This window comes from Trichoderma harzianum (genome assembly GCF_003025095.1).
Source record: "Trichoderma harzianum CBS 226.95 unplaced genomic scaffold M431scaffold_4, whole genome shotgun sequence".
In the NCBI taxonomy this organism is placed as follows: domain Eukaryota; kingdom Fungi; phylum Ascomycota; class Sordariomycetes; order Hypocreales; family Hypocreaceae; genus Trichoderma; species Trichoderma harzianum.
This window is the reverse complement of record NW_020209252.1, coordinates 2410399-2435674: the sequence shown is the minus strand read 5'-3', so window position 1 is coordinate 2435674 and position 25276 is coordinate 2410399. Positions and strand designations below refer to the sequence as shown.

General features: G+C 51.4%; 9 protein-coding genes across 9 annotated transcripts; 6 read left to right on the top strand and 3 right to left on the bottom strand.

Moving 5' to 3' along the window:
- Positions 1-27: 27 nt before the first annotated feature.
- M431DRAFT_4160 (hypothetical protein) lies at positions 28-922 on the top strand (the record flags this gene model as incomplete). Its single annotated transcript, XM_024914977.1, has 2 exons — positions 28-321; positions 380-922. The coding sequence occupies 2 exons, from the start codon at positions 28-30 to the stop codon at positions 920-922; spliced, it is 837 nt and encodes a 278-aa protein (XP_024776754.1).
- A 1115-nt stretch (positions 923-2037) lies between these two features.
- On the top strand, positions 2038-3087 carry M431DRAFT_80761 (hypothetical protein; the record flags this gene model as incomplete). The annotated part of the gene is made up of 2 exons (XM_024922975.1): positions 2038-2364; positions 2452-3087. The coding sequence occupies 2 exons, from the start codon at positions 2038-2040 to the stop codon at positions 3085-3087; spliced, it is 963 nt and encodes a 320-aa protein (XP_024776753.1).
- Positions 3088-3466: 379 nt separating this feature from the next.
- M431DRAFT_506819 (hypothetical protein) lies at positions 3467-6554 on the bottom strand. Its single transcript, XM_024918867.1, has 4 exons — positions 6106-6554; positions 5784-6032; positions 4869-5471; positions 3467-4810 (listed from the first exon to the last, which is right to left on the bottom strand). Exons 1-4 carry the CDS (start codon positions 6436-6438, stop codon positions 3848-3850), a joined length of 2148 nt encoding a protein of 715 aa, XP_024776752.1. The 5' UTR covers positions 6439-6554; the 3' UTR covers positions 3467-3847.
- Positions 6555-7525: 971 nt separating this feature from the next.
- M431DRAFT_480676 (hypothetical protein) lies at positions 7526-8332 on the bottom strand (the record flags this gene model as incomplete). The annotated part of the gene is made up of 2 exons (XM_024915895.1): positions 7526-7572; positions 7633-8332. 2 exons carry the CDS (start codon positions 8330-8332, stop codon positions 7526-7528), a joined length of 747 nt encoding a protein of 248 aa, XP_024776751.1.
- Positions 8333-9982: 1650 nt separating this feature from the next.
- On the top strand, positions 9983-11815 carry M431DRAFT_506815 (hypothetical protein). Its single transcript, XM_024918866.1, has 3 exons — positions 9983-10772; positions 10834-10968; positions 11032-11815. The coding sequence occupies exons 1-3, from the start codon at positions 10289-10291 to the stop codon at positions 11325-11327; spliced, it is 915 nt and encodes a 304-aa protein (XP_024776750.1). The 5' UTR covers positions 9983-10288; the 3' UTR covers positions 11328-11815.
- Positions 11816-13926: 2111 nt separating this feature from the next.
- M431DRAFT_493549 (hypothetical protein) lies at positions 13927-15307 on the top strand (the record flags this gene model as incomplete). Its single annotated transcript, XM_024917129.1, has 5 exons — positions 13927-14183; positions 14285-14584; positions 14654-14760; positions 14818-14949; positions 15003-15307. 5 exons carry the CDS (start codon positions 13927-13929, stop codon positions 15305-15307), a joined length of 1101 nt encoding a protein of 366 aa, XP_024776749.1.
- Positions 15308-17664: 2357 nt separating this feature from the next.
- Positions 17665-21182, top strand: M431DRAFT_81633 (hypothetical protein; the record flags this gene model as incomplete). The annotated part of the gene is made up of 2 exons (XM_024923062.1): positions 17665-20768; positions 20834-21182. The coding sequence occupies 2 exons, from the start codon at positions 17665-17667 to the stop codon at positions 21180-21182; spliced, it is 3453 nt and encodes a 1150-aa protein (XP_024776748.1).
- Positions 21183-21732: 550 nt separating this feature from the next.
- M431DRAFT_81852 (hypothetical protein) lies at positions 21733-22571 on the top strand (the record flags this gene model as incomplete). The annotated part of the gene is made up of 2 exons (XM_024923085.1): positions 21733-21801; positions 21954-22571. 2 exons carry the CDS (start codon positions 21733-21735, stop codon positions 22569-22571), a joined length of 687 nt encoding a protein of 228 aa, XP_024776747.1.
- Positions 22572-22737: 166 nt separating this feature from the next.
- On the bottom strand, positions 22738-23998 carry M431DRAFT_393735 (hypothetical protein). Its single transcript, XM_024914813.1, has 3 exons — positions 23730-23998; positions 23043-23663; positions 22738-22985 (listed from the first exon to the last, which is right to left on the bottom strand). The coding sequence occupies exons 1-3, from the start codon at positions 23810-23812 to the stop codon at positions 22874-22876; spliced, it is 816 nt and encodes a 271-aa protein (XP_024776746.1). The 5' UTR covers positions 23813-23998; the 3' UTR covers positions 22738-22873.
- Between the last annotated feature and the right edge of the window lie 1278 nt (positions 23999-25276).

Genomic DNA, 25276 nt, shown 5'->3' with positions numbered 1-25276 from the left:
GTCACCAACCCCGAAACATTTGTCGCCATGGCTTCTCAAGAGACTCCCCAAGTCACCGAAAAGACTGCGGCGCCTGTTGCAGTGCCTGCCCCGACACATGCTCTTCCCCAAGAGCTGGTTGCTGCTGGATACCAGCCGTATTACCAGCCCTACCCAGGCCAGCAACCCGTATTACCACTTCCGGAGGAGACGAAGAAGGCCGCATTCACGAGAGTGGGATTCCATGCTGCTGGTGTTCTTCTAGGCGCTATCGGCCTGGGCCTCTCGTTGGCGTCTCTGCAGAATGGCAACATCAGCGGTGCCATTGCTGCAGCCCCTTCTGTATGTTCATCCCCTTATTTCACGACTTGTATGAATAACCCTTACTTACACACTACAGGCCGGTATTGCCATGCTGTGGAGTCTTGCGGAAGTGATTACGAGAGCTGTTCGGAAATTCAAAAAGGGTATTCACCCTGGCGCGCATGTCGGCATGTGTCTCATCCTCTGGATGCTTTCCAGCATCTTGGGCGGCATTCTCTGCACATACGTCGCTCTGAATCCCTACCAAGATGATGAAGAAGACTGCGGCACCTATACTTACTCCGACAGCAACGGGAACCTGCACACAGTAAGTGGCAGTGACAGTTGTGATCCATACAGGGACACATATCCCCGTGGCAAGGTTCTCGGTGCTGCCGTCATCACTTGCCTAATCTTTGGGCTGTACTTTGGCCTCTTCATCGACGCTTGCATCAACACTCACCGACGCAATGTCGCCGCCAGACGTCCCATCATGATGATTGCACAGCCGCAAAACTGGCCTGCTGCCACTCAGGGATGGCAACCGATGCAAAACGACGCTTCTACCGAGGCTGTCCAGATGCAGCCTCCTGCCGCCACCCAGGGGCCCGCGATCAGGGAGTTTTACGCTCCTGCTTGAAGGATGAGAAGCTAGTTTGAGAAGCGAGACAAGACATGAAAACGTCATGTATTGGGACTTTTGTTTTTTTTCGTTTTTTTTCGGGCTTATTGGCGATATGATTCTACGAAGAGCGTTGGCCTTGGCTGGCCGCAACTTAGATCACGTATACCTCTCTAATGATACTTAATAACCTTGGGCAACCAGCCTGAAACTGAAATCGTCTTTCAACTCTGACTCTGGTTTCTTATCAGCCGGGAGTCACTACTTTAATTTTTCTTCTTCAGCCCGATGGGGGCCTTTGCTGCCTATTCCCTAGGAAACCCTTGCAAAACGACTCCATCCGAGACCCTCCCCTCAGACCATGGCAAGATTAAGCTACCCCTGGCTCCTTTCCAGAACAGGAAACGGCCGACATCCAGCCCGTCTCTGCACCATCTGGATATTAACCAGCCAATAGGCTCTCAAGCAGCGCCATTCGCACCAATCACGTTCAAACGCAGTACCCAAAAACTTGCGTATTACAGGGGTTCTGTCATCTTTCGTCTGACACAAGATGCTACCATTACCGCATGAACGGCATGCAGTTATCTTAGTAGCTAACTAAACTAATGACTACTTACACGCACGGCAGTTAGCCCAGTTTTCGCTCTCGCTGTTTACTATTTAGCGAGATGCCGGTTTGGAAAGGGAAGGGCTGAGTTCGTGCGTCTAGTGGCATGCCTAGTGAGGAAGCTCGTATGCGAGGGAGCAGCGAACTACTGTATGTCGTGAGACGGAGTTGTCAGCGTTTCTTTTCTTTCTTTCTTCTTTCCTTTCTCTCTCTATATGCCATTGTGAGGGCTTTTGCGTGGTGTTTTTACGCTTTTTATTTGTTTTCTTCGTTTTTGAGGGAATAGACGTTGTTTGTGTATATTGGTTGGGAAGGGAATTTTGTGCTTTGTCGCGCGTGTTGAGAAGGGCGACGCATTCGCAGGTTTTCCACTCGAAATTCGACCGTTCCGCCTTTTCGAACCGAGAGACAGTAAATCGAATTGATCAGCCACAACCATCACCTTGAGTCAAAACTCTTTGCGACAACATCTTCGAAATAACCTCACTTCCTTTTCCTTCTCCAATTCCAATTACCGCGCACAATGTCTTCCTCCACTGAAAAATCACCTCCTCCCCCCGAGGCGCAACAACACCAGGAATCGCAGCAGACTGTCCCTCCTCCCGCCATCACGATGCAGCAGCAGCAACCGGGTTTCCAGCCATACATCTACGCCGCGACAAACGCACCTCAAGTGTCATACGTTCCCTATCCAGGACCGACGCCGACCTTTGACGACCTGGAGCCCGTCCTGATTAAGCCCTGGGAAATCACAAAGACTGTGTTCCACGTTTTGTCTTTTCTTCTCGCGGCGGCGGGGATTGGATTGGGCTTTAGCAGTCTCAATTTCACTTACTTTGCTTACACGGTCGTCATATCCGCCGCTCCTCCTGTAAGCCTCTCTCTTTCAAAAACCCCTATAACAGACCAAAAGAAACTAATTTCTTCACAAAAATAGTGCATCATCGCCCTCCTCTGGTCCCTCATCGAACTCATCGTCCGCGCCGCCCGCAAATTCCAAAAACACGGCATCCACCCCGGCGCCCACATCGCCCTCTCCCTCATCATCTTCCTCGTCGCCACAGTCCTCACCTCCCTCTTCGGCCCCTGGTTCCAAGACTCCTGGGGCGCATCATACGCCACTCAGTCCTGCGGCAACCAATGGAACTCCACCACACAAACCGTCGTCTGGACATGTACTGATGATGAGGACAATTACGCTGCGAAACACATGTTTGCGCATGAGAGGAGTGTTTCGATTGCTGTGGCGGTGGTTACGTATTTGATTGCGGCGATTCATTTTACGTTGTTTGTGGGTGCGTGTGTGGATACGTCGAGGGTGAATGCTGCTGCTTCGAGGCCGATTTATGTTATTGCGCAGCCGGCGATGATGCAGCAGGGATGGCAGATGATTCCACAGGTTCCTATTCAACCTTCGCCTGTGGTTCAGCAGCCTGTAGCGGATCGTGATGTGGTTCCTGCAGAGAGTGAGAAAAGGACCTGGAGGAATAAGCGCAAGGGGAAGGGTAAGGGCAAGGAGCCTGCTCTGAATAACATTGAGGAGCAAAACGAGACTACTGGTCAGCAATCATGAGGTGGTTCGGGATGTCATCTTGGAGGAATAATGTCGGTGGAAGAGTGGTTTTTCTTTTGGACAATTAATAAGGCGTTGGTTATGCTCAGCATGTTGAATTATACCCCAGAGTTTATAAAGTACATATTCATATATAGAAACACATTGTTTTACTTTACTATTCTTATTCTATTGAATAGCATTTTTAGCTATAATCCTACAGTGACGTATATAGTAAAGTCCGTATATATCTCTGAAATGATACATAGACGAGGAGAATATTCTCTTCCTTTATATTTCTTTGTGAACACCGACCGCTAGCTTCAACTCAGATGCTCTCTCCCAGCTATCTGACTGCGAGACTTCTGACAAAATTGAACCAAGAACTCGTACAGGGTCAATAAAGTACAAGTCTTCCATATATAGAAACACATCATATATACTAGTAATTAATACAATAATGTCCTGCAAAGCCATAATGAAACAGGAATACTATGTCCTTGCTATCAATCCATACAACTAAATCAACAATAAAAACCATATGAAAATATAAAACACCCAATAAAAACCCTCCATCGCCAAATTCCTGAATCACGGGTATCCCATCCCATCCCTTTCTCCCAAAGCCCACATGTCTCTCCCTTTTAATATCTTATCTAGGTCGTGGCATCGTCATTTTTCCAATTACACTGCCCAAAGGAAGCAGTTGTTTTCAAAAATTCATGCCCAGAAGAAAATATGAACAGCGCAGGACAACAACTCCTGCAAAATGCTCCCAAATCTAAACATCATCCGGCTCATCCCAGCGCCTGGCCACCAACCTGCGCACCTTCTTGGGACTTCTAGGCCCATTGGCGCCACCCACATCGCTGCTAATCTTGATGCGCTCAAACTTGCGGCTGATGCTCGTCACGCTGTCATGCTTGGGCGTGCCGCTGCCGCTGGGAAGGACAAAGTCCTCGCGCTCCTCCAGGGGCTTCCGCTTGCTAGGACTGCGGTTCGAAAGCTCCCTCTTGAGGATCATGTTCTCACGTCGCAGCCGCTCAACTTCCTGTGTAAGATTCTCCACCAGGACGTTTTCCTTGTCAAAGTCTTCCTCAAAGCCCGTGTCCAGGCCGCGCTCCAAGATGTCCACCTTGCGGTCCCAGTGCTCCTCATGCCGCTCCTTTTCGATCTGCATGGATGCTTTGAAGCGAGCCAGTTCCATAGCAAGACGCTGCTCGAATTCAAGCGCGCACTCCTCTCGAACGGCGGCCTCCATGTCAATCATTCGATCCTCTGTACTAAGGAGGTGAGCCTCGGCTATAATACGGGCCTCGCTCTGCACTTCGATTTCCTGACGGAGTTGCTCAATTTCCTCGCTCATCCTGGCAATCTCCAGCGCGGCAATCTCCATGGTCACTCTCTCGTCGGTGGCTTTAACAGGCGAAAAGTGGCTTCTCACAGATCCAAAGCCGGCATTGCCAAACGGCCTGGTGTGATGCGTGGAAACCGTGGGACTTGGTGCAAGCGTATTGGCCGTAAATGATGGCGCACGAGGAACAGTGACTTCTCGAGCAAGAGCGCTGTAGCGAAGGATCTGGGATGTTGCGTTGAAGTCGCCCAGGGGATCAGCCGTAACAATCATGACACCCCGCTGGGGGTTTCGGCGCGGAGTGTGAGAGTAGGATCCTGCTGCGGATGGGAACGAGTTGGAGAAGAGGATCTCGGTAAGCTTGCATTGTCTGTAAGGGACAACATTGGCCTGCCGCATAGTTAGAGATTGTTCCTATTTGGTTTCGGCTGTAGATGGATCAACTTACTCTGCCAGCGCTGACCTCGCTCTGGCTTTGGAGACACTGGCCAAGATACATGAGGCTCTCGTTAATCTTTCCCGCTTCTGCCAATGTCGCGCCTTGAGTCTTTGCATCCCTCGCCCTCTCACTACCCGCGAGATCAACAACGGTAAGCTTGCTTCCAGTCCATGAGTTGTTCTGCCAACCAAACGACCTCTTCTTGACTTCGAAGCAGAAGAAGCCATGGCTCCTGCTCGAGACACTGTTGCTCCCCGTACCTGCCACTCGCCTTTCCTGCAGACCTGCCTCAAGCACCAAGAGGGCTTCTCGAACATCGGTACAGACTACCTTGCGAAGACCGGCAACTACCTTGCGATCAGGGGACAGCTCGGTAGGTTTGAACAACAAGGGTCGGCGGTAGTCTTTGTTGGCGGCGGATTTGCTAGCGGGGGTAAGGAGATCGTAGATGCGGTCGTTGTGAACTTCGTACATGGATACGATGACGGCGTATTCGGCGGCGGGATCGCAGGGCACTACAAAGTCGCTGACGTCCGGAGAATAGGGAAGCGAGTTGAGTAGGGTTGAATTTCGGCGCAGGGTTCGTCGTTGACTCGAAAACGTACTTTCGCCCTTTATGTTCTGTTTAGCTGTTGTCTTGAGGCGACTGGCGGCGGTTAAAGACATGAATGGCCGCTCCAGTGCCCGCTTGGGCGACGGAATTCTGGCAGCCGTGTTGGATCTGCTGATTCCCAGAGACTGTTGCGCCGAGCAACTCTATTGCCCTTTGCTATGCAGCGTCTCCTCAGCTTCACTGACAGGCCTGACACTTTTCGGGCTTGACATTGCTGAATCGGGAAAGGAACCAGGCATTTGCTGCACTCTTTGCGGAACTTTACTGGGAGTGGACGTCTTGATCGACGAGAGGGTTGATTGGGTTCGTACCATCATGGGCGTGGTTGATCTTGAGCCGCCGGAACCACGGTATGTCCCCTGCGGTATATCTCCATTCATGCCATCGAGAAAGTACGGTGCCGTGACAAGGGTTGATTCGGACGCATCGCAGGCTTGGAGCGAATCGAGAGTTGGCGACTGGGCGGATTCGACCATGTTGTCGCTGATGGATCGGAAGATGACGTCCACGGCCAGCTGAGTGAGACCTCGCTGGTTACGGCTGCCAAGGATCGTATGCGTCTGCCGCCAGGTTAGATGGACAAGGACGCATATCGTAGCATAGCGTTTGCATCCCCCGCTACCGTCTGCGTACCTTGCCTGAGCCCGTGACACCAAGCGTGGCCACGACAGCATCTGTTCCATCGCCGCCATGGGGCGCCAGCACGCCCTCGATCAGCGACGGGGCATCCGTGCAGTGAAAGACGTCGAGCTGGCTGGCGTCCTCTTCAAACACCTGCGTGAAGCCAAACCGTTCGATGGCCCTTCGTCGATCCGGTGGTGGGTTGAGCGTGATGTGGGACGGATGCAGGTTGTCTGCAGCAGGTTCGACGTCAAGGATGCGCTCAGTCTGCAGCGCTCCTGGATACGGGGGTCGCAGTCGGAGATAGACGTTGAAGAGGTTTTGGGATTTGGATGCGAGCTCCATGGCGATGTGACGGCAGATGCAGCCGGATCGATCCCGTGTTGAGACGAAAAGCAAAAAGCAAGAAAAAAGAGAAAAAATGATACTGGAGGCGCTGGGTGCTGGATGCTGGTTAGACGTGAATCAAATCAATCTAGTGATGCATTGGATCCCAGGGGTCAGGATTATTCTTGTATGCGCTGCTCCACTGTTTATCCTGTCAACGGCTTTTAGGGGATTCTGCTGGCCCGGCAACGCCCAAGCAAGCGCGAGCCCCAGCATCCACTTAGAGTGTATACAGTAGACGCGCGGGTGAGCCCGTCCATCCACTGCCGGACTTTAGCCTATGGATGTGCTGTCAGCCACCAGCCACCAGCCACCAGCCCCAAAGTCAAGCCTCACAAGCCTCAGACTGCCTGATAGGCCTAGAGTGCCCTGTAACCTAACCTTTTCGGCCCCGAAGCGGCGCAGCAGGACACTGTAAGCTCCCGTCCCCCATCTGGCAGCCTGATCCACCCCCTCATTTTCGCAATCTAGGACTTTCATCCTTACTCACTCACTCATGCATGTGCTGCAACAACTCAGCCATCAACACTCATTTCACTCCTCATCATTTCATCCAGAACATGCTGGAATCTTCTTCTATCTCTCATCAAATGCCTCATTCATTTATTTTTCCATCTCCTGAAACGACAGGATCCTTCAAAGGGCGCGCGACATTGTCCAGTCCGCTTCTCGCCCATGATGCTCGTCATTAGGCAGACTCAGCAGCGGCTGGCTTGGATTGGATAATGGTGCCTAGCGTTTGAGGAACCATGTCCTTTCAAGACACCTGACCACCAAAGTTGGCGGGCTGCAGCTCATTTCGAGCCTTCTTTGCTTTTCGCCACTCTTCTACTTCAGCAAGGGCGATAAGAGATGCGTTCATTACTATTACTCAACTCTGAAAATGGTTACAGGTCGCTGCGCGAAACACAAAGATCCCCTCGGTCACGTCACTCAACAAAAACGCCATACGCCATATGCCATTGCCCACTGTCGTCATTCACAGATTGCCTTTCCGCGCACCTTTTTTTCTTCTTCTTCTCAGGTCACAATTCTGTCGCCCTGTCTACTGCTTGAACCTCATTCGCTCAATGTATGCAATTGCATACTCCACTATCGATTGTCAGTATGCACCACTCAAGTGACGGGGTTGACCCCCCCGAAGTGGCTTACATTGAGTGTCCATCTTCTCATGTCCTGCCATATGCCACGTTTCATTGATTCTGCCTTCCTCTTGAATGCAACAAGGACAGAATTCAAAGTGGGTTGGCATGGGCGAGAGCTCGGGCATGGGCAACAGCCGATCCCGTGGTGTGCTGGGAGCATTGGATCTGTTTGATCTCCTGCTCTGAGCAATCTCTTCCTTGTCATAAGGGTCTTCAGCAAAAAGTTCCTGCTGTGGCACTACGATTGGATCGCACCAAGCGCCAAACCCCCGGAGGTCGCGACTTCTCTCTGCTCTGGAGGCACTGGAGAAAGACTCTACCTGGCCACGACGATACCGATGAGACTCATCTGGGGGAGGGGAGGGGAGATGGTGTTTTCTGGACTTTCTGGACTCCCTAGCCAAGTCCTGGCTTCTGACACCTCTTGAGGATACTGATGGCTGAACTAGGACGGAATCGAGTTCACGTGACGAACGATGTGATGAGGAGTCGTGATCAACGGCTTCATACTCTTCAGAGTAACGAGAATGCTTCGTTGAATGGCCTGAGCGGTATTCTCTGTGGCTCTTGTGCGCCATGAGATCCTCAAAGGCGGCGTTGTGGATTCGAGGCTCCATTCTGCCGAGCCGGGTCCTTCTGGTGTCGGCCCTGTGGTAGTCGAGACTCATGAGACGCTCCCTAGGGGGACTCAGCGACATCATGTCCATGTTGATGGAGCTCATGGTTCTTTCAATGATGCAGGATGTGATGCTGGCAGCTTCCTTGAGTTGGTACTATCCTTGGTTGCATCGGCACCCAGTGGTAGGTAGGGGGGGAGGCGACGGCGAGGTGCTGGACGAAAGCTAACAGGGGGATGATGTATAAGGGATGCAACAGCAAGACTCTACGAGTTCAAACTCTGAAAGATGTTTTGCTCTTGTTTCCTGATGAAGTTTGCGTTGTCGAGTGTGAAGAGGGGAGAGTAATGGGGAGGAGGGTAGTTGGGACGGGACGGCTTTTATACCCTGGGACGCCGAGCAGGACCCCGAGGAGGCCCCCCTCGCTGTCAGCCAATGAGCGCTCTCTACCTGACACTACCTCCCCCGACCTACCTCATCCTCCTGACAACTCTGCACATGCTACCCTTTGTCATCACCATCAATCACTCGCATCAACTCCCCAGACATGCTGCCTTTGCATTATTTGGACTATTCCCGTCGTCGGCCATCATTCCCCCCGAGATGCATACACACATATACACACACACACTTACATGACACTCTCTTGGGCAACTGACCGTCACTGGCACCAAGACTCAGTTCTTCAAGGACGAAGATGCCAAGAGAGAGTCCTGCCCTTGAAAACGTTGTTTTACATGCTTTCTCATTCCATACAGGCATGCATGCCTTTTTTTCAAGTCGCCGTCGTGCCGTTCGGCCAGGGGGCATTTCCTACCATCTCCCGCCCAAAGTCCTAGGAACTCTGCTGTGCTACGTCGCTAGCTTACGACGCAGCCTTACCATTTCCTTCCTCCATTGTCCAATTGGGGTCGAATTGCATCCATTGTCATTATCGCTGGTGCTGTCGAATTGATATTCCTCAGTTACTCTAAAGGGGCCATGGCCGAAAGCCTGCCACCACTTAGATGCAATGAGGCCTTTTCTCCCTCGTGCATAACAACACATACCCTGACACCACCCATTTGGCTAGCCCTATGCCATCGACCTCAATCCAATCAAACAATTGCCTCTGTTGTCATCGCTTGTAATTCATGTTCTGGACCATCGATCCATGGTCGTCGTCGCCCTGCCCCGTGTAAGTGCATCGTAGACTCGTAGTACCAGGACAGCATCATCAAATTGGATTATTTTTCATCTTCATCACACTCTACATTAACTACACAATTAATTCAATTGATTCTACAACTACTAAATGAGATATCTCTGCGAAAACACATCGACGTCGTCCGAGGTCAAGTTGCCATGAGGTCCTCCAACTCGCTGAGTCATCACCAGGTGGCTGAGTCATCACTGCAGCCCTGTGACTTAGTCATCCACTCTATCCAACCAATAGCGCGACCCGCCCACGAGGGAATCCACGCAGCCATTGTCCATTTCCATCCGTATTTATCGGCATTAGTCCCGAAAATAGCGAAGGAAGGATTCTTTGCGCCCTCCATCCGATGCTTCCAGACGAGGTCTGGGAGCTTAAAAAAAATTCTGGGCTTAAAAAAAACAAGTTTTGTTACCAAAAAAGTTGAGGCTCTTTTTGTCTTTTTGCGGAGGCCTGCAGCGTATTTCGTATGAACCCGGGGAGCAGGGTAGGGAAGAAAATAAGACGGCACGGCAGTTTTGGCTAATTCAGGGAAATATGCCTGTGCTAGCGATTTTCTGGGGGTGGATCCAGCCACATTGTGGCGAAAGTGTGAGCGCGTGCCTGGATGGAAAATTGGATTTGTATGGCTGACGCGCCTGGGGGACGGAGAGTTTTGTGCTGCTGTACGTACCTTGAGAGGGAGCTCACTCACTTACTCGCTCATTCACAGTCTTTGTTGTTTGCTTGAGTTGTTGCTGCTCTTTTTGATACGCAAGGTTATGAAAAGATAATTTGTTGAGTCTTTGATTTATTGTTTCACTTTCTGTTTATTATCGTCTTTTCATTTAATATCTAATCACAGATTAGACATGCCTCCACGGAAGCGCATCAGAGATGAAGGCGAGGCAGCTGCTGAGCCAGTGGCTAAGCGGCGCTCATCACGACAAGCAGCAGCATCAATTAAAAAAGCCGAAGAAAAGGAACATGTTACGCCAGAAGTGAAGAAAGCCGCTGCTCCAACCAAGAAGCGTGCTGCTACTGCAAAGGAAACCAAGAGTATCAACAAACCAGCAGACGACAAGAAAAAGGCTACTAAAAAGTACAGCAAGAAGACCAATGCAAAGAATGAAGATGATGAAAAGGCATCATCAGGCGATGATAAAGCGACACGCGCCGTCTCCGAAGACCCGGACATTGACTCCATCCCAGCAACGAACCCAGATGCACCGCGTCACGACGGCGAGTGGTATTGGCTGATGAAGGCTGAGCCGGAGACGCGATTTGAGAATGGCATTGACGTTAGGTTCTCGATTGATGATTTGCGGGCAAAGGAGAAGCCTGAGGGGTGGGATGGTGAGTTTCATTCAAGAGGCTCTGGTAGCAGGATGTCACGATGCTGATGGAAGTGGAACAGGAATAAGAGCGTATGCGGCGCGCAATCACATGAGGAACATGAATCAGGGCGATAAAGCCTTCTTCTACCATTCCAATTGCAAGGAGCCCGGCATCGCAGGCATCATGGAGATTGTCAAGGAGTTTTCCGAAGACAGCAAGTTCTACCCTTCACCCTTCTATCACATTTCATACAAGGGAACTAACACAGTCTCACCAGAAAGCGCTCGTCGCCCAGGAACGCCCTACTACGACCCGCAATCCTCAAAGGACAATGTCCGCTGGAGCCTAGTCCACGTCGAGTTCAGAAAGAAGTTTGCCGTGCCGATTGGCCTCAAGGAGCTGCGTGAATTGGGCAAGCAGGGGGGTCCTTTGGAGAACATGCAGATGCTGAAGCAGGGCCGGTTGAGCGTGAGCAGAGTCAGTGCGGAGGAGTGGAAGGCGCTCTGTGAGATTGCGGATAAGAAGGCGGAGGAGGCTGGAGTCAAGCACGAAACGACCAAGTTGACCAAGTGAGTCTGAGACGGAGTGAGAGTTTCTGGATGAAATGGCCATGGAGAGAGGGGGTTGAATGCCTAATGGAGGATGGACTGTAAAGACAAAAGGTGTGGTGAAGTCAAAGCGTTTGACCGTCTTTTCAGGTTGCTCATGGCGATGATTGTGCGTTGTCGTAAGTGGTAATATGCAGAGCAATGCCGTTTGTAATTTTCTTCTCCTTTGCAGCTGTAACATTACCTTAATACGAACAAAGTTCACAAAAGATTACGAGTTGCCTCTCTCAGAATGACGAATATGGCTACATCTTTTCGTCTTTTAGGGCGCCAAAGGGAAAGAAGCAAAGGGAAGGGAAAAGCGAATCTTTGCCTGGCGCGTATCCCGCCGACGGTGCGTCTCCTCTCACACCAAAGCCCCTCTTTCAGATGTCGTCGCACAGGATTGTTTTAACCTCACTAGAGTCAGTCATACGTATCAATTTTAGACTGCCGCGAGATAAGCCGGGTTAGGTAGCGTTTGGTCGCACGGGGTCGGGTGTAGTCGGCTCCTCCCTCGCTGAAGAAGAAAAAGAGATTGAAACATGGCAAAAGCACGCAAGAGGACAGTCCGGTGGATAATCTGAATAGCTTCATCCGATGGCTGGCTCTCTGCGTGGGGTACGGTGCTTGTGCGTTTGTCTGACTTGAATGGTTGATGGGTCGTACGCACGGTAGTTAGTTCAGCGTGAATGGCCAGCCGCTTCATGTGCGATGTTGATCACGTCATGCTGCTCTATGTGTTGACCGAAGCTGGCCGCGACGAGGGAGGCAACGATCATCTGCATGGGGGAGCCATGTTCAGGTCGAAGCAAGAAGACGGACTCGTATATCGAGTGAGCCTGCATGGGTCAAGTGATTGGGGCGCTTTCGGGCATCAAAGCTATGATTGGGCGACGATTTGCTTCCAACAATGTAGCTTCCCAACGGTGGCTCGCTCTTCAGCTTTGGCTATTGGGTCTAGAGGCTTCCATGGTCCAAGAACCAGATCGGTCGATGGTCAAGCAAAAGACACAAGTAGTCGAGGCCTTCTCCCTGGGAGCACTCTCGGCAAGGCTGGCCTCCCAGCCTGTCGGAACCGATATGCCATCGAGATCCAAGATTTCTTAGCTGAACATCCGGGAGATCTTGCTCTAGATATAGTCCACCAGATTTGTGTTCGAGCAACAAGGGCAGATTCCTCGATGACGCCCCAAATAGTCGATGAAGCTTCGCGTCATCACTCTCAGCATCGGTCTTTGCCGTTGGGATCGAGCTTCTCGTTTGGATTTGCACTGATACTTTCCTCTTTCCCCAGTCTTGTTCGATCTCGGTTAGGGTATCACATATCTTGTCTGTTATTCGCTCTCCCGTTCGGTTAGCCCTTGGGTTACTCAGATGCTAAAGTTTGACGTCGGATGGGTGTGTCCAAAATCCATCCTCCATTGTTTGGGTGGCCAATAAAAGGCCACCACATCTGCGCCTCAAGCTTTGCAGATAGCTTCGTTGCAGCCTGTGCCACTTTGACACACGGCTTCGCCTGGCCCGACTTCAGTTTGTGAACTTGCCAGAGAGAAGAGCAATGACGGCAGTTTATTGATGGCATCCACGTTGTAGGCAACTGCTGCCGGCAACAGAGCAGACGGCGTAGACTTGATAATCCAACGCCATTCATGACTGCGGGGAGTGTTATATGAACACCCCTGAAAAACAAGCAGTGTGATTCCAGGTAGCTCACCGAGATTTGGGCTCCAAATGGCTGCATATCCATCATGGCGGATGGCCTAATGGCTGGGTGTGACAGCATCAAAAACTAGACTGATAGATGGGCAAATGAAATCTGATTCGAAAACTCGTATATGGCATGCTCTCTCCGCCACTGATACCGCTTGTCCGGACATGACCGGTCCCTAGCTTCATGTGCAGGACAGTTGAATATCGAGGCGGTCAGTAATAAGTTTCCAAGAGCTCTATCAATTTTTGCTTCTTGGCAATTCCAGCCATTGTAAGCGTTCTCTTTTCGGCGTCTCAATGAGAAACGTACAGATCAAGTAGCGTGCTTGTTTGCCTTGTTGCATCGCATTGTTGCATTCTGCACAGTTCATCTCTCGGCCTTTTTTTCTGAGAATTTATCCTTGTCAACTTCATGCTTCAACCTTTGCTGTCTCAGACCGCCCCAAGTTCGTTCAACAGCAGGTAATACAAGCCCATCCACGAGGCCCCGCAATGCCCAAAACCACAAGAGAACCCTTGTTACACAGGATTTGGGTGAACAACGTGGTTGGGAATTGCCTCTTGACGAGGCAGAGATGTGGCCACCACATGGAACGAAGGATAGCTGCGCTTGGAAAGGCGTAATGAGCTTAGTGCACCTCTGGGTAACCTCGCGCAGAGATGTGTAAATGGCGGTCGGGTGTTGGGTTGAAGAATCCGAAGCCCTCGCAGTTGATGTTGATGCTTCAAATGGTTTATATTCGCTCTCACCCTCCCTCTGAAGCCTTCGTATTGTTGTCAAGTGGAATAGCCAAGAGATAACATCGCAGACTTCACCTGGAACAAGGCAGCTTCTCCATAAACCCCATCATATAATTTCCCTTAAAGAGCAGATGGCCGTTGCCAAAGCCGCAAATAAGGGGGTAGACGTAACCCGTCACCTCGTCCCAAAGGCGCGCGCTGCGTCAACAGCAGCAGTGCTTGTGCAAACAGCCACAAGACATGGCATGCCCCCGGGGTTCAAAGCCAAGGTCGGTAGGCTGGAGACCTTTACCCTTCCCGAAAGAGTCTCGGGGTCTGTATCCGACAAGGCCATAGCAGATGCCATGATCGGTGCCTGGCGCAGAGATGGCATTCTCCAAATTGGCATGTCCAAGCCACAGCAGAGACTATACCAAGCCGCCAATGCCGCAAGCAGGCGCTTCTTCGCCCAGCCGCATGCACTGAAACAGGCCTGCGAGACGACATGAGCTACTCAGGATATATCGCCTCTGGTGAGGAGATCACTGACGGGATTGCCGACTACTCAGAAATCTTCACCGTGACCAAGGATCTTCCACACACTGATGAGCGTGTCGCTCGAGGCTGGCCATGTCATGGACCATGCCCATGGCTGGACCAGCACATGAAAGCAATCATGACCAGATACATGAATGATTTGGCTGAATCTGGAGAGAAGCTCCTGCAGCTGATCGAAATGGGCCTGGATATCCCCACAGGATCACTAACGAGATACACAAACGATGGGTGGCACCACATGCGCGTCCTGAGGTAAGTAGCCATACTATCCCCCGTCTTGGTTGAGATAGCGTGGCCGTTACTGATTAGGCAACACAATAGATTTCCGCAAAATGATAGGACGAATGGCAAAGGCAAAAAGGGGCGAGGTATTGGCTCCCATACTGATTATGGCTTGCTTGTCATTGCAGCCCAAGATGACGTTGGAGGTATGGAGTTTTCCCCGTACACCTGTCGATCTGCATGTCTAACGAGACATGCTCCAGGGCTTTTTGTCCGGCCACCGCATGAAAATGAACGATTTTCCAACTGGGAAAAGAGCTCAGCTGGACTACGGGAAAACGAGGCCGGATGGGTGTACGTGCCTCCAGTTGCTGGGACATTCACAGTCTTTCCAGGTAGGGCTCCCAGGTGAACTTTTTCAAGAACGTAGCTCACGAATTTGCCTCAGGCGATATGATGCAGTACATGACCAACAATGTTCTGCAGTCAACACCGCACAAGGTCGGGCTCAACGTCCGTGAACGGTTCGCATTTGCGTACTTTCATGAGCCCAACTTTCGTTCCGTCATACGGCCGCTGCCGGGTCACAATGCCGGACAGTCGCCCATTGAAGGAATCCATTACGGCACGCATTTCACAAACATGTTTCTGAGGAATTACCCCGACCGCGTCACCACCGCTCGGCTTCAAGAGGAGGGTCGGTATCGGCTACTTGAGTCGGAGGAGCTTCGGGACGGCGATGACGTACTGTGAAATGGTGTGTGTCACGTTGGCTAGATGATTGGTCGGCGCATCTGTTTTTGTTGTCCATATAGCAATTGATACCTCTTGTGTTTTCAATATAGCTGAAAGTTTGAATCTTTAGAAATACCTGGCGGCGCGTACTCGTATATGTCTCTCGGCTTGTCCCGCTAAGTTGCACCAGATGCGGTAGACGGCTCATCGAATGCAACCTGGCCCCATATTAGTGCGCCAAAAGCTACGGGATATCAGATACAGGATACGATCTGAACTTTATTTAGTTGAACATGTAGTCTCCTCGAATTCTTATCTGAAGATTCAAGATGTCGACAACAGGACGTTTTGGGATGGGAGTCGGGTAAATGAAAATAAGCATGACGTTGTATTGGCAATCCGCCCATAGACAAGTCCTCTGTTGACAGCTTTTTTTGGTTGCATCAAGGATCCGACAGCCTCTCGAGTAACGGCAGAAAGGCTCGGAGATGGGTGTCAAGTCTCGCCTCGCTTCTTTGGCTTTCCGAGCCAGATAGCGGCAGTTAACATGAGGCATAGCGCTGTCATCACTGCTCAAAGGACATGTTACAATTGCTAACCCGCTCGATGCAGCAGCTAGTCAGTTGCGGGCATTGCGAACCGTTCAAGACCAACAAGGCCCGGCTTGTCAATGGGCGCCAGCGGGCATGCATGAGCCAATGATGGAATAAATATGATATCCTGGACATGTCGCAGGCAATAGTCAAAAGCCTTGACCCCTCACCGCATGTTGATTCAAAGGAATCTTGGCGGCAATTGGTGCACTGACACTACCGACATGGTGTTCTTGTCAAGGCACGACACATAACGTTGGTAATACTGTCACTTTTCTGCAAGGTGGCAATGCAACATGCCACTCTAGCTCTGCAACTGTCGTGCCAGGCCCGCATCAAAGACTTATTACTGTTTTGTACAGTAGAGGAGTTGCTGCATGAAGCGGGCATTGCTCATACAGGTTCTCTCACAGTTTTCGCCCGGCTGATGAGAGACGAGGCCTTCTCCTCAAGCCTGGACGAACCGAGTCAGTTCAAGACAATTGACTTGGTACACCGAAATGCCTGTCCATCTCTCACATCTTCTTTGCAGCTCCAACCTGGCAAATGCTGGGATCCAAGCGGAATCCACCGCGCCTATCCGAGCATGCCTGTAGACCAGGACCAGGGAGGCCGTGCGGGTCTGGGGCCCGCCGTTGGGCGTAGACGAAGGGCTAGCAGTGACTAGGTGGTGCTGTATGAGCCGTCGATATAAAAGTGAGGTTCCAGGTCGAAACAGCAGATGTCCTTCTCTCGGGCTGTTGTCTCTGGTCGAGTTGTAAGTCGTGTCTCTCGGTGTATTCAGTGCAAGGCGAAACCAAAAAAACAACAGAGTTTGGGGCGATCTTAGGCAGCTGCTGATACGCCACGTGCCGCTGACCTTGTGCCTGCTCGCCTTATCGGGTTCGTACTCGTATCGTTCGGTCCTAGGGCCAAAAAAAAGGCCAAAAAGGGCCCCGCATAAAAGAAACACCACCCGAACACACTACAGGAATAATTTCAATTTCATCATCCACCAATTTTTCGGACCAACCACAGTAACACTGGACAAATCAGATCTCGCGATTGCGCTCCCGCTTGGCTCTGATTTGACAAACAACACACTCAGCGCCCCACGATCAACAAACTGGAGTCGTTTTAGGCCAAGCGCTGCCAGGCCGCAACCCCAAATTTATTACCTGATTAGGTGGCCCGTTTTGGAGACTTAATTTGCACCGGTTCCTATCAGCGTCCTCCGGGGCTCTTTTGCCATCAGGGGAGCTTCAGTGGCCGATATTTTTCCCTGCTCGCCGCTACTTTTTTCTCTCGACGTTAAAGAAAGGGGGACGCTGCCCGCTTCATTCTTTTCCTCTCCCCATCCGCGTCCTGGAGGCAGACTAGGCGTTGTGGCTGAGCTGTTCTGACGCCTTCGTCATTCTTTGTCAAGCCTGATCATCGTCAATTGCTGTCAGCATCCTATTGTTCTTCAGCCTTTCGGCATCCCTCGCAACCCACCACACCGAATACGGCAATCCCGTCACCAAGGCTGGCTCAGTGCTTTCAACAGCACGCCAACGTCCGTGAGTCGAATCCCCCGCCATTCCCCAGGCCTCCTGTCTTTTTATACCCTCCTTGTATATATCTGTGCCCATGTCCCTCTGTTTCCCTTCGTCGTCAACTCGAGATCTTGGTCTCTGTTCCATCGCGAGATGCTAACAAGATTTTGTGGGTCACAGACCGCACAAAGGTAGTCGACATCGTACGATACACTTGCCAATGGAATAGTTGCAAGTCGACAACGAAACACCTCTTCTATCCATCGACATGAATCCCTCCACGTTGCTCCCCCGCCGCTTTCGCGGGGAGCCTGCTCCGAGCCAAGCTGCTGCCCCTTCGCGCCTGAACAAGAGGCTCACGCCGCTGATCCAGTTCCTGGCCAAGGTCGCTTGCTCTCATCCTATACATACCATTGGTTTTATTGCTCTCTTGGCCAGCTCGTCCTATGTTGGTCTGCTTCAAGAGACTCTGATGGGTGGCACTGCCAGCGTGAGCAAGGCAGAATGGACGTCGCTGGCGGAAGGCAGCAGAGATTTGATAGCTGGTCCCGAGACTGGCTGGAAATGGCAAAATGTAGAGCAGAGCACTGGCTCCTTTGATGAGGCTGACCACCTTGCCCTCCTGACACTTGTCTTCCCCGAGATCGTCTCTACAGGTGCGGTTGTTGCCGCTCCTCATTCCCATGCCGTGCCTACTCCTTCAAATCTTTCCATCACTACTTTGCCTGCTACTATCAACTCATTTGCTGCCTATGCGCGTGACAGCGTTTTGGCTTATTCTGTTCCCTACGAGCAGGCACCAGAGTTCATCGCTGCTGCTCAGGAGATTCCTCTTGAGAATGCTCAGGAGACGGAGACTCAACATGGCCGTGAGAAGAAGATGTGGATCATGAAGGCTGCCAAGGTCGACGCCGGCAACAACCTCGTGCTGTGGGTTCGCGATTCTTGGTCCAAATTTCTTGACTTGTTGAAGAACGCTGGTGGCTTGGACATAACCATCATGTTCCTTGGTTACCTGGCCATGCACATCACTTTCGTATCTCTTTTCCTGTCTATGCGCCGCCTGGGTTCCAACTTCTGGTTGGGCACAACCACGCTCTTCTCTTCTACTTTTGCCTTCCTTTTCGGCTTGGCCGTTACCACTAGCCTTGGCATTCCCATCAGCGTTCTCCTCCTCTCCGAGGGTCTTCCTTTCTTGGTTGTTACCATTGGTTTTGAGAAGAACATTGTCCTCACCAAGGCTGTGCTGAGCCACGCTATCGAGCACCGAGCCCAGGAGACCAAGAAGGGAAAGCAGGTTAAGCAGGAAAACGTCATCTCGTATGCCGTTCAAGCTGCCATCAAGGAAAAAGGCTATGATATCATTTGCGACTACGCCATTGAGATTTTCGTCCTCAGTCTTGGTGCCGCTTCTGGCGTTCAGGGTGGTCTTCAGCAGTTCTGCTTCCTGGCCGCCTGGATTCTCTTCTTCGACTGCATTCTGCTCTTCACATTCTACACTGCTATCCTAAGCATAAAGCTTGTCATCAACCGCATCAAGCGACACGTCGAGATGCGCATGGTCTTGGAAGCTGATGGCGTCAGCCGCCGTGTTGCGGAGAATGCCGCCTCAAGTGCCGATGGGCCCAACTCCAAGGAGGCTTCGCTGTTTGGCAGAAATGTCAAGAGCAGCAGTGTTCCCAAGTTCAAGGGCCTGATGGTTTCTGGTTTCATCTTGGTCAATCTCGTCAATATCGTCACCATTCTATTCCGCAACGGCGCTTCCTTTTCCAACATCCGTTCCCTGGTGGGTGGTCTCAGCGGCGTTGTTAATACGCCTCCCATCGATCCCTTCAAGGTCGCATCCAACGGCCTCGATGCCATTTTGGAGATTGCCAAGGCCAAGGGCTCTGCCGTTCTCGTCAGCATCGTCACACCCATCAAGTATGAGCTCGAGTATCCCTCAGTTCACTACGCCCTGCCTTCGGCTACTGCTCCATCTGAGGGCCAGCTTTTTGGCGTCGGAGGTCGCGTTGTTGGAGGCCTTCTCAGCAGCCTGGAGGACCCTGTGCTCTCCAAGTGGATTGTGGCCGCTCTCGCCCTCAGTGTCGGTCTCAATGGCTACCTCTTCAACGTGGCCAGATGGACTATCAAGGACCCCAACACCCCAGACCACCAAATTGACCGCAACGAGCTTGCTCGTGCTCAGCGCTTCAACGAGACTCCCACCGTTAACCTGCCTCTTGGCGAATATGTGCCTCCCACCCCTCAGCAGACTCAGCCGGCTACTCCTGCCATTACGGATGACGAGAGTGACACCGAGGCAAAGGCGAAGCCCAAGGTTGAGGTTGAGAACCGTAGCATGGCCGTCTTGGAGAAGATGCTCGCTGAGAAGCGCGTTACCGAAATGACGGACGAGGAGGTCGTTGAGCTATCGATGCGCGGCAAGATCCCTGGTTATGCTCTCGAAAAGACTCTCAAGAACTTTACTCGTGCTGTCAAGGTTCGCCGGACCATCATCGCCCGCACCCGCGCCACTTCAGAAATCACCAGTGTTTTGGAAAACTCCAAGCTGCCCTACAGGCACTATGACTGGGAGCGTGTATTTGGAGCTTGCTGTGAAAACGTCATCGGTTATATGCCCATCCCCGTCGGTGTTGCTGGTCCTCTTGTTATCGATGGACAGAGCTTCTTCATCCCCATGGCCACTACTGAAGGTGTTCTTGTCGCCAGTACCAGCCGAGGCTGCAAGGCTATCAACTCCGGAGGCGGTGCCGTAACTGTTCTGACTGCTGATGGTATGACCCGTGGACCTGTTGTTAGCTTCGAAACTCTGGACCGTGCCGGTGCCGCCAAGCTGTGGCTTGACTCTGAAGAGGGTCAGACCACGATGAAGACCGCTTTCAACTCGACCAGCCGATTTGCCCGACTACAGACGATGAAGACGGCCATTGCCGGTACCAACCTGTATATTCGCTTCAAGACTACCACCGGTGACGCCATGGGCATGAACATGATATCCAAGGGCTGCGAACACGCCCTCAACGTGATGCAGAACGAAGCTGGCTTTGATGACATGGTCATTGTTTCTCTCTCTGGTAACTACTGCAGTGACAAGAAGCCTGCCGCCATCAATTGGATCGAGGGTCGTGGCAAGAGCGTTGTCGCTGAAGCTATCATTCCTGGCGAAGTTGTGCGAAGTGTCCTTAAGACGGATGTCGATTCTCTGGTTGAGCTCAACACGTCCAAGAACATGATTGGATCTGCCATGGCTGGCTCGATGGGTGGTTTCAACGCCCACGCCGCCAACATTGTCGCCGCCATATTCCTCGCTACCGGTCAGGATCCCGCCCAAGTCGTGGAGAGCGCCAACTGTATTACTATTATGAAGAAGTGAGTGTCTACTTTTCTAACATGTCGTTTCTCTCATTTTACCAGATGTACTAACTATCATCTAGTCTCCGCGGCTCTCTCCAAATCTCCGTCTCCATGCCCTCTCTGGAAGTCGGCACTCTCGGCGGTGGCACCATTCTGGACCCTCAAGGCTCGATGCTTGAGCTGCTCGGCGTTCGAGGATCTCACCCCACCAACCCTGGTGACAACGCCCGCCGCCTTGCCCGCATCATTGGTGCGTCAGTCCTGGCTGGTGAACTGTCCCTCTGCAGTGCCCTTGCTGCCGGCCACCTGGTCAAGGCTCACATGGCGCATAACCGAAGCGCCGCACCTTCAGGGGCCCCTTCAAGGGCGATGACCCCCGCCCCATCGTCAGTATCCCTGGCAATGTCCAACGGAGCTGCGCGGAGGTAAATAATGATGAATGGTTTTTTTCATGTTGGGTAATGTCAAAGAAATCAAGCGCAGAAAAACAAAAAGGTCGCGCGGCCGGGTGTTGGTATCAATGGAGTTTCTTTTTGGATGATATGGGATCAGGGCGATGCAAACGGCATGCTCTATAGACGACATATGTGCGAGTATATATAGTTGCAAAGGCGGGCGAATAGCAGTGCTTCGATATCCACGGATAACCGGCTGTTTAGTCAATGTGTACTCTATCGTTTTTGACGTTTTATTTTGCAATTTGCTTTTACAAAGATAGTACACGATGGTTGAAGCTCTCAGGAGGTTTCTTCCATATAATAATACCCTTAATTCAAATGCGTCTTATCAGTCGATCTTGGTGCGATAAGCCACCGACGCCGAGGTGGGGCCGATTCAGGCACCATGATCTAAGCATGATTGAATATGTAACTCACATGTGCTTCTCTCATTCTCTCATTTCTTGTCTCAACTCTCTGCATCTCATTCTTTTGTTTCGTTTACAATACAGATTATTTCATCAATCAGCACATAACTCACCATGACTGTCAACTCAGAGTTTAAGCCCGCTCTTATCATCGTTGATTTCCAAGAGGATTTCTGCCCGCCCGTAAGTTAATCTGCTTCACATATCCGCAACTCATCTCTCATAAACCCCTATCTCAAGCGAAAGCATCAATCCGTCCATTTTACCAAAACTCCCTTCCTTATACACTCATCTTCAATTATCTTTCATTGTCACTCATTCTCCCCATCCAACAGAATGGCTCCCTCGCAGTCCCCCAAGGCCGCGACATCGCCCCCGTCGTAAACGCCCTCCTCACACTCCCCTTCGCCATCAAAATCGCCACCCGCGACAACCACCCCCAAAACCACATCTCTTTCGCTGAAAACCATCCCGGCTCCATCCCCTTCAAATCATACCACACAATCATCCACCCCACAGACCCAACGAAAAGCGACACGACACTCCTCTGGCCAACGCATTGCGTCCAAGAAACACCCGGCTCAAACCTCGTTCCAGAACTAGACGCGGAGAAAATTGATGTCGTTGTGGATAAAGGGATGGATGCAAGAGTAGAAATGTACTCTGCGTTTTACGATCCTATGAGGGTGAGTGTTAGTGAGTTGGGGGAAAGGTTGAAGGAGGAGAGTGTGACGGATGTGTTTGTGGTTGGGTTGGCGGCGGACTATTGCGTGAGAGCGACGGCGGAGTCGGCCGTGGAGGAAGGGTATAGGACGTTTATCGTGGAGGAGGGGACAAGACCTGTGATGAGGGAGATTTGGGAGGCGGAGGGGAAGAAGGTTGTTGAGGGGAAGGGGGTGAGGATTGTGAGTGTGGATGGGGAGGAGGTTGCGAGAGTGAGGAAGTTGGCGTGATGTTGGTGTTGATAGAGTGTGAGGACTCATCTCGCTATGATCGAGATGGACAATGAATGATGTTCAATGATATTGGAGAACAAGTGACAGTCGCCAGTTGTTTTAAATTGAAGCAAGCCATCTTTAAACAATACAATTTAGCCCTGAAAAATCCTCCGTCGCTACCATTATCATATCCATGCATTAACCTCTATTTATTCCAACGCCTTTCATACCAATGTGTTTGTGTAGAGTTACAATTCCCAACGCTTTGCTCGTATAGAATAGTCCCGAGTAGATAGCCATCATCTACGCCCCCTACATCACTTCAACTCTTCCGGTCTCTTTCGCAGACGAATCGTCTTTCTAACGCGCGGATGCTTCCCCACGCGCCACTTGTCACGTTTCTCCTGATCTCTCATCCGCCGATGTTGCCTACATTCATTGACCGTTAGTGATGGATGGGTGTCGGCGAGCCTATTGTATACGTACATCAGGATGTCTCCCACTTCAAGGTCCTCTTCACAAATGTCTGAACCTAGTAGATAGGACTCACTGCTAGTCTGGCCATGTTTTGGCTTGACGAGAGCCGTGTCGATCTCGTCTGGTTCCAAGAACCTAGGAATCATATCATAGCTTGAGAAAGATGTTATTAGGGGAAGCAGCATCGAGGCGGAGTCGTTGTTATCGTGTGCTCTAATAGGTTCCGGTGAGGAGTCAGAAGTCGTAGAAGTCAAAGTGGCAGTCGATCCCCGACAGTCCCTCTCATCACAGTCTGTTGTTGCGCCCTGGGTAGCCTCCGCCTGAGACGCATCGTTGTCCACGTTCTGTATAATTTCGGGGAGGTACCTCTTGACAGTCGCCTTATTCACTCCCAAGGGATGCCGCCCAATTCGTTCGTGATAATGCTCTTCCGCCAAGTAGCGTTCGAGACGGCGTCCGAAAAGCAAGGAGGGGTCGCCTTCATCTGAGGGCCGCGTACCTGCAGATGGGTCCTCTGCAGTGTCCATGTTAGGCAAATCGAGAGGCATCATCAAGGATCGCCCTGAAGTCACCGGGCCATACACTTCTCTGTGTGGATGGCGTGTAGTGTAAAGATCGGACCTGCTTTGGCTAGTTTGCCAGGATATAGTTAGAAATGGCATCCAGTAGAATTAAACGTCGGAGACACAAACTCACCCCGGAGAGAGTGTAATGTCATCTTCCAAGCTAATGCTACTGTCACGGCTGGGCTGGCCATCTTGCGGCGTCGGGTTCTCCATGTTGAACAAAGTGTAGACGGACGGTTCAAGAGTGGAAGTCCAGTCTCTAGGTTGAGAAACTCTTGATGAGGAAGATGGAGATCTGAAAGAATCTCTTCCCGGCCTTCCATCCCCTATTTTTAAATAAATCACTGGGTCCGAACAAAACGCGGCAGAGAGACAACGTCTAGTCCATCATGCCCGCATACCATGTCGCCCGGTCCGCGAACCACGCGCCTTACCCAGGAACCTGGGAACTGGTGCAAGGATCAGCCATCATGGAAATCACAACGTCGCATTAACATACCGATGCACACGCCCCTCCGTTCTCTATCCCCGGAGAAACGCTGCTGGGTGTGTATCAACACACCCCCGGTTCAGCTCTAAAAAAGACAGCCACCGGGCCCCTGGAAGAACGCAAAACGGGCGTGGGGGGTGCGTAAATCAACCAATCCAGAATCGACTCATTAATTCTTCTTTTCTTTTTTTTTTCTCGGTCCAATTCTCTTTCCTTTCCTTTTTTTTCTTTCCTTTTTCTTTGTCTCTCCTTCTTTTCATTTTCCCTCGTTCCTTTCCCCATCCTGTTCTCTCGATCCTTTTCTCGACAAGCGGCGTACAACGTCCCTTAGTCGACTTTTCTGTCGGCAACGGAGAAAAGTGGCTGGAAGCCTCATTCAGCTTACAAGTCAGGGAAACGGCAGGTGGACGCGACGAAGAGAGCCGAAATGGAGACTGCAATCTCGCCATGCCTTTGAAAGGTCAGGCACTGCGGAGAGCCGATAGGTAGGAAGAGCCCAGCTCAGTCCAAGGGATGTCGGCGGGTGCTCTTCCGAGTCCAGCCTCCCCTCAATATGCTCATTGTCCCCAACATCCCAGGCCGACGGATGCACTAATGCACCCCTGTGTCCAATGAACCGTCCACAACACAAAATGTCGAGGGATCTTGAGGGAAACCGGCCGACTGGATCGTGTCACTAAGCGTTGCCGTTGTATTAATACATCTGTCTAGGCCGACACCTTGTCAGTCCCGTAACAGAGATAGGTGCAGGATGCTAATCCTAACGGTTACGGCAGCTGAGGGACGGAATGAAGTCCGATGACCAGCCAAGGGTCTGAATGGATCATAACCTGTTTCGCATTGAGACGCAACGAGGGCTCTATAGTATTTGACGTCCGTTCTGTCCAGTATGTGTTCGTATCTCTCAGTCCCTGCTGCAAGATCTATGCCCAGGCTGAGGGGGCGGAAGTTGGGCCTTCGGCTCCGCGGAGACGTGGAGGGTAATCTGGTGAGCTGAAAAGGCTTCAAAGCTGAGAAACTTGGCGCCAAGTAGCATGGCAACTTCTACCGATATCTTCACGTAATTCAAATCACTGCTTTGGCCAGCAGAGAACCGATGCTGCCCTTTGCTTGGATACTTGTTCTTCACCAGCTTTCTCCCGTTCTGCTCAAGTCACCTGCGCGCTCCCTCGGGTCATAATACAACG

Coding starts and splice junctions, on each gene's coding strand:
- M431DRAFT_506819 (XM_024918867.1), bottom strand. CDS start 6,438: ATGGAGCTCGCATCCAAATCCCAAAACCTCTTCAACGTCTATCTCCGA. Junction 5,472..5,783: donor GATCAACCACGCCCATGATG/GTACGAACCCAA, acceptor CAGAACATAAAG/GGCGAAAGTACGTTTTCGAG. Junction 4,811..4,868: donor GCGAGGTCAGCGCTGGCAGA/GTAAGTTGATCC, acceptor ACTATGCGGCAG/GCCAATGTTGTCCCTTACAG.
- M431DRAFT_506815 (XM_024918866.1), top strand. CDS start 10,289: ATGCCTCCACGGAAGCGCATCAGAGATGAAGGCGAGGCAGCTGCTGAG. Junction 10,773..10,833: donor GAAGCCTGAGGGGTGGGATG/GTGAGTTTCATT, acceptor GAAGTGGAACAG/GAATAAGAGCGTATGCGGCG. Junction 10,969..11,031: donor CAAGGAGTTTTCCGAAGACA/GCAAGTTCTACC, acceptor CAGTCTCACCAG/AAAGCGCTCGTCGCCCAGGA.
- M431DRAFT_393735 (XM_024914813.1), bottom strand. CDS start 23,812: ATGGAGAACCCGACGCCGCAAGATGGCCAGCCCAGCCGTGACAGTAGC. Junction 23,664..23,729: donor GACATTACACTCTCTCCGGG/GTGAGTTTGTGT, acceptor CTGGCAAACTAG/CCAAAGCAGGTCCGATCTTT. Junction 22,986..23,042: donor GAAGTGGGAGACATCCTGAT/GTACGTATACAA, acceptor CAATGAATGTAG/GCAACATCGGCGGATGAGAG.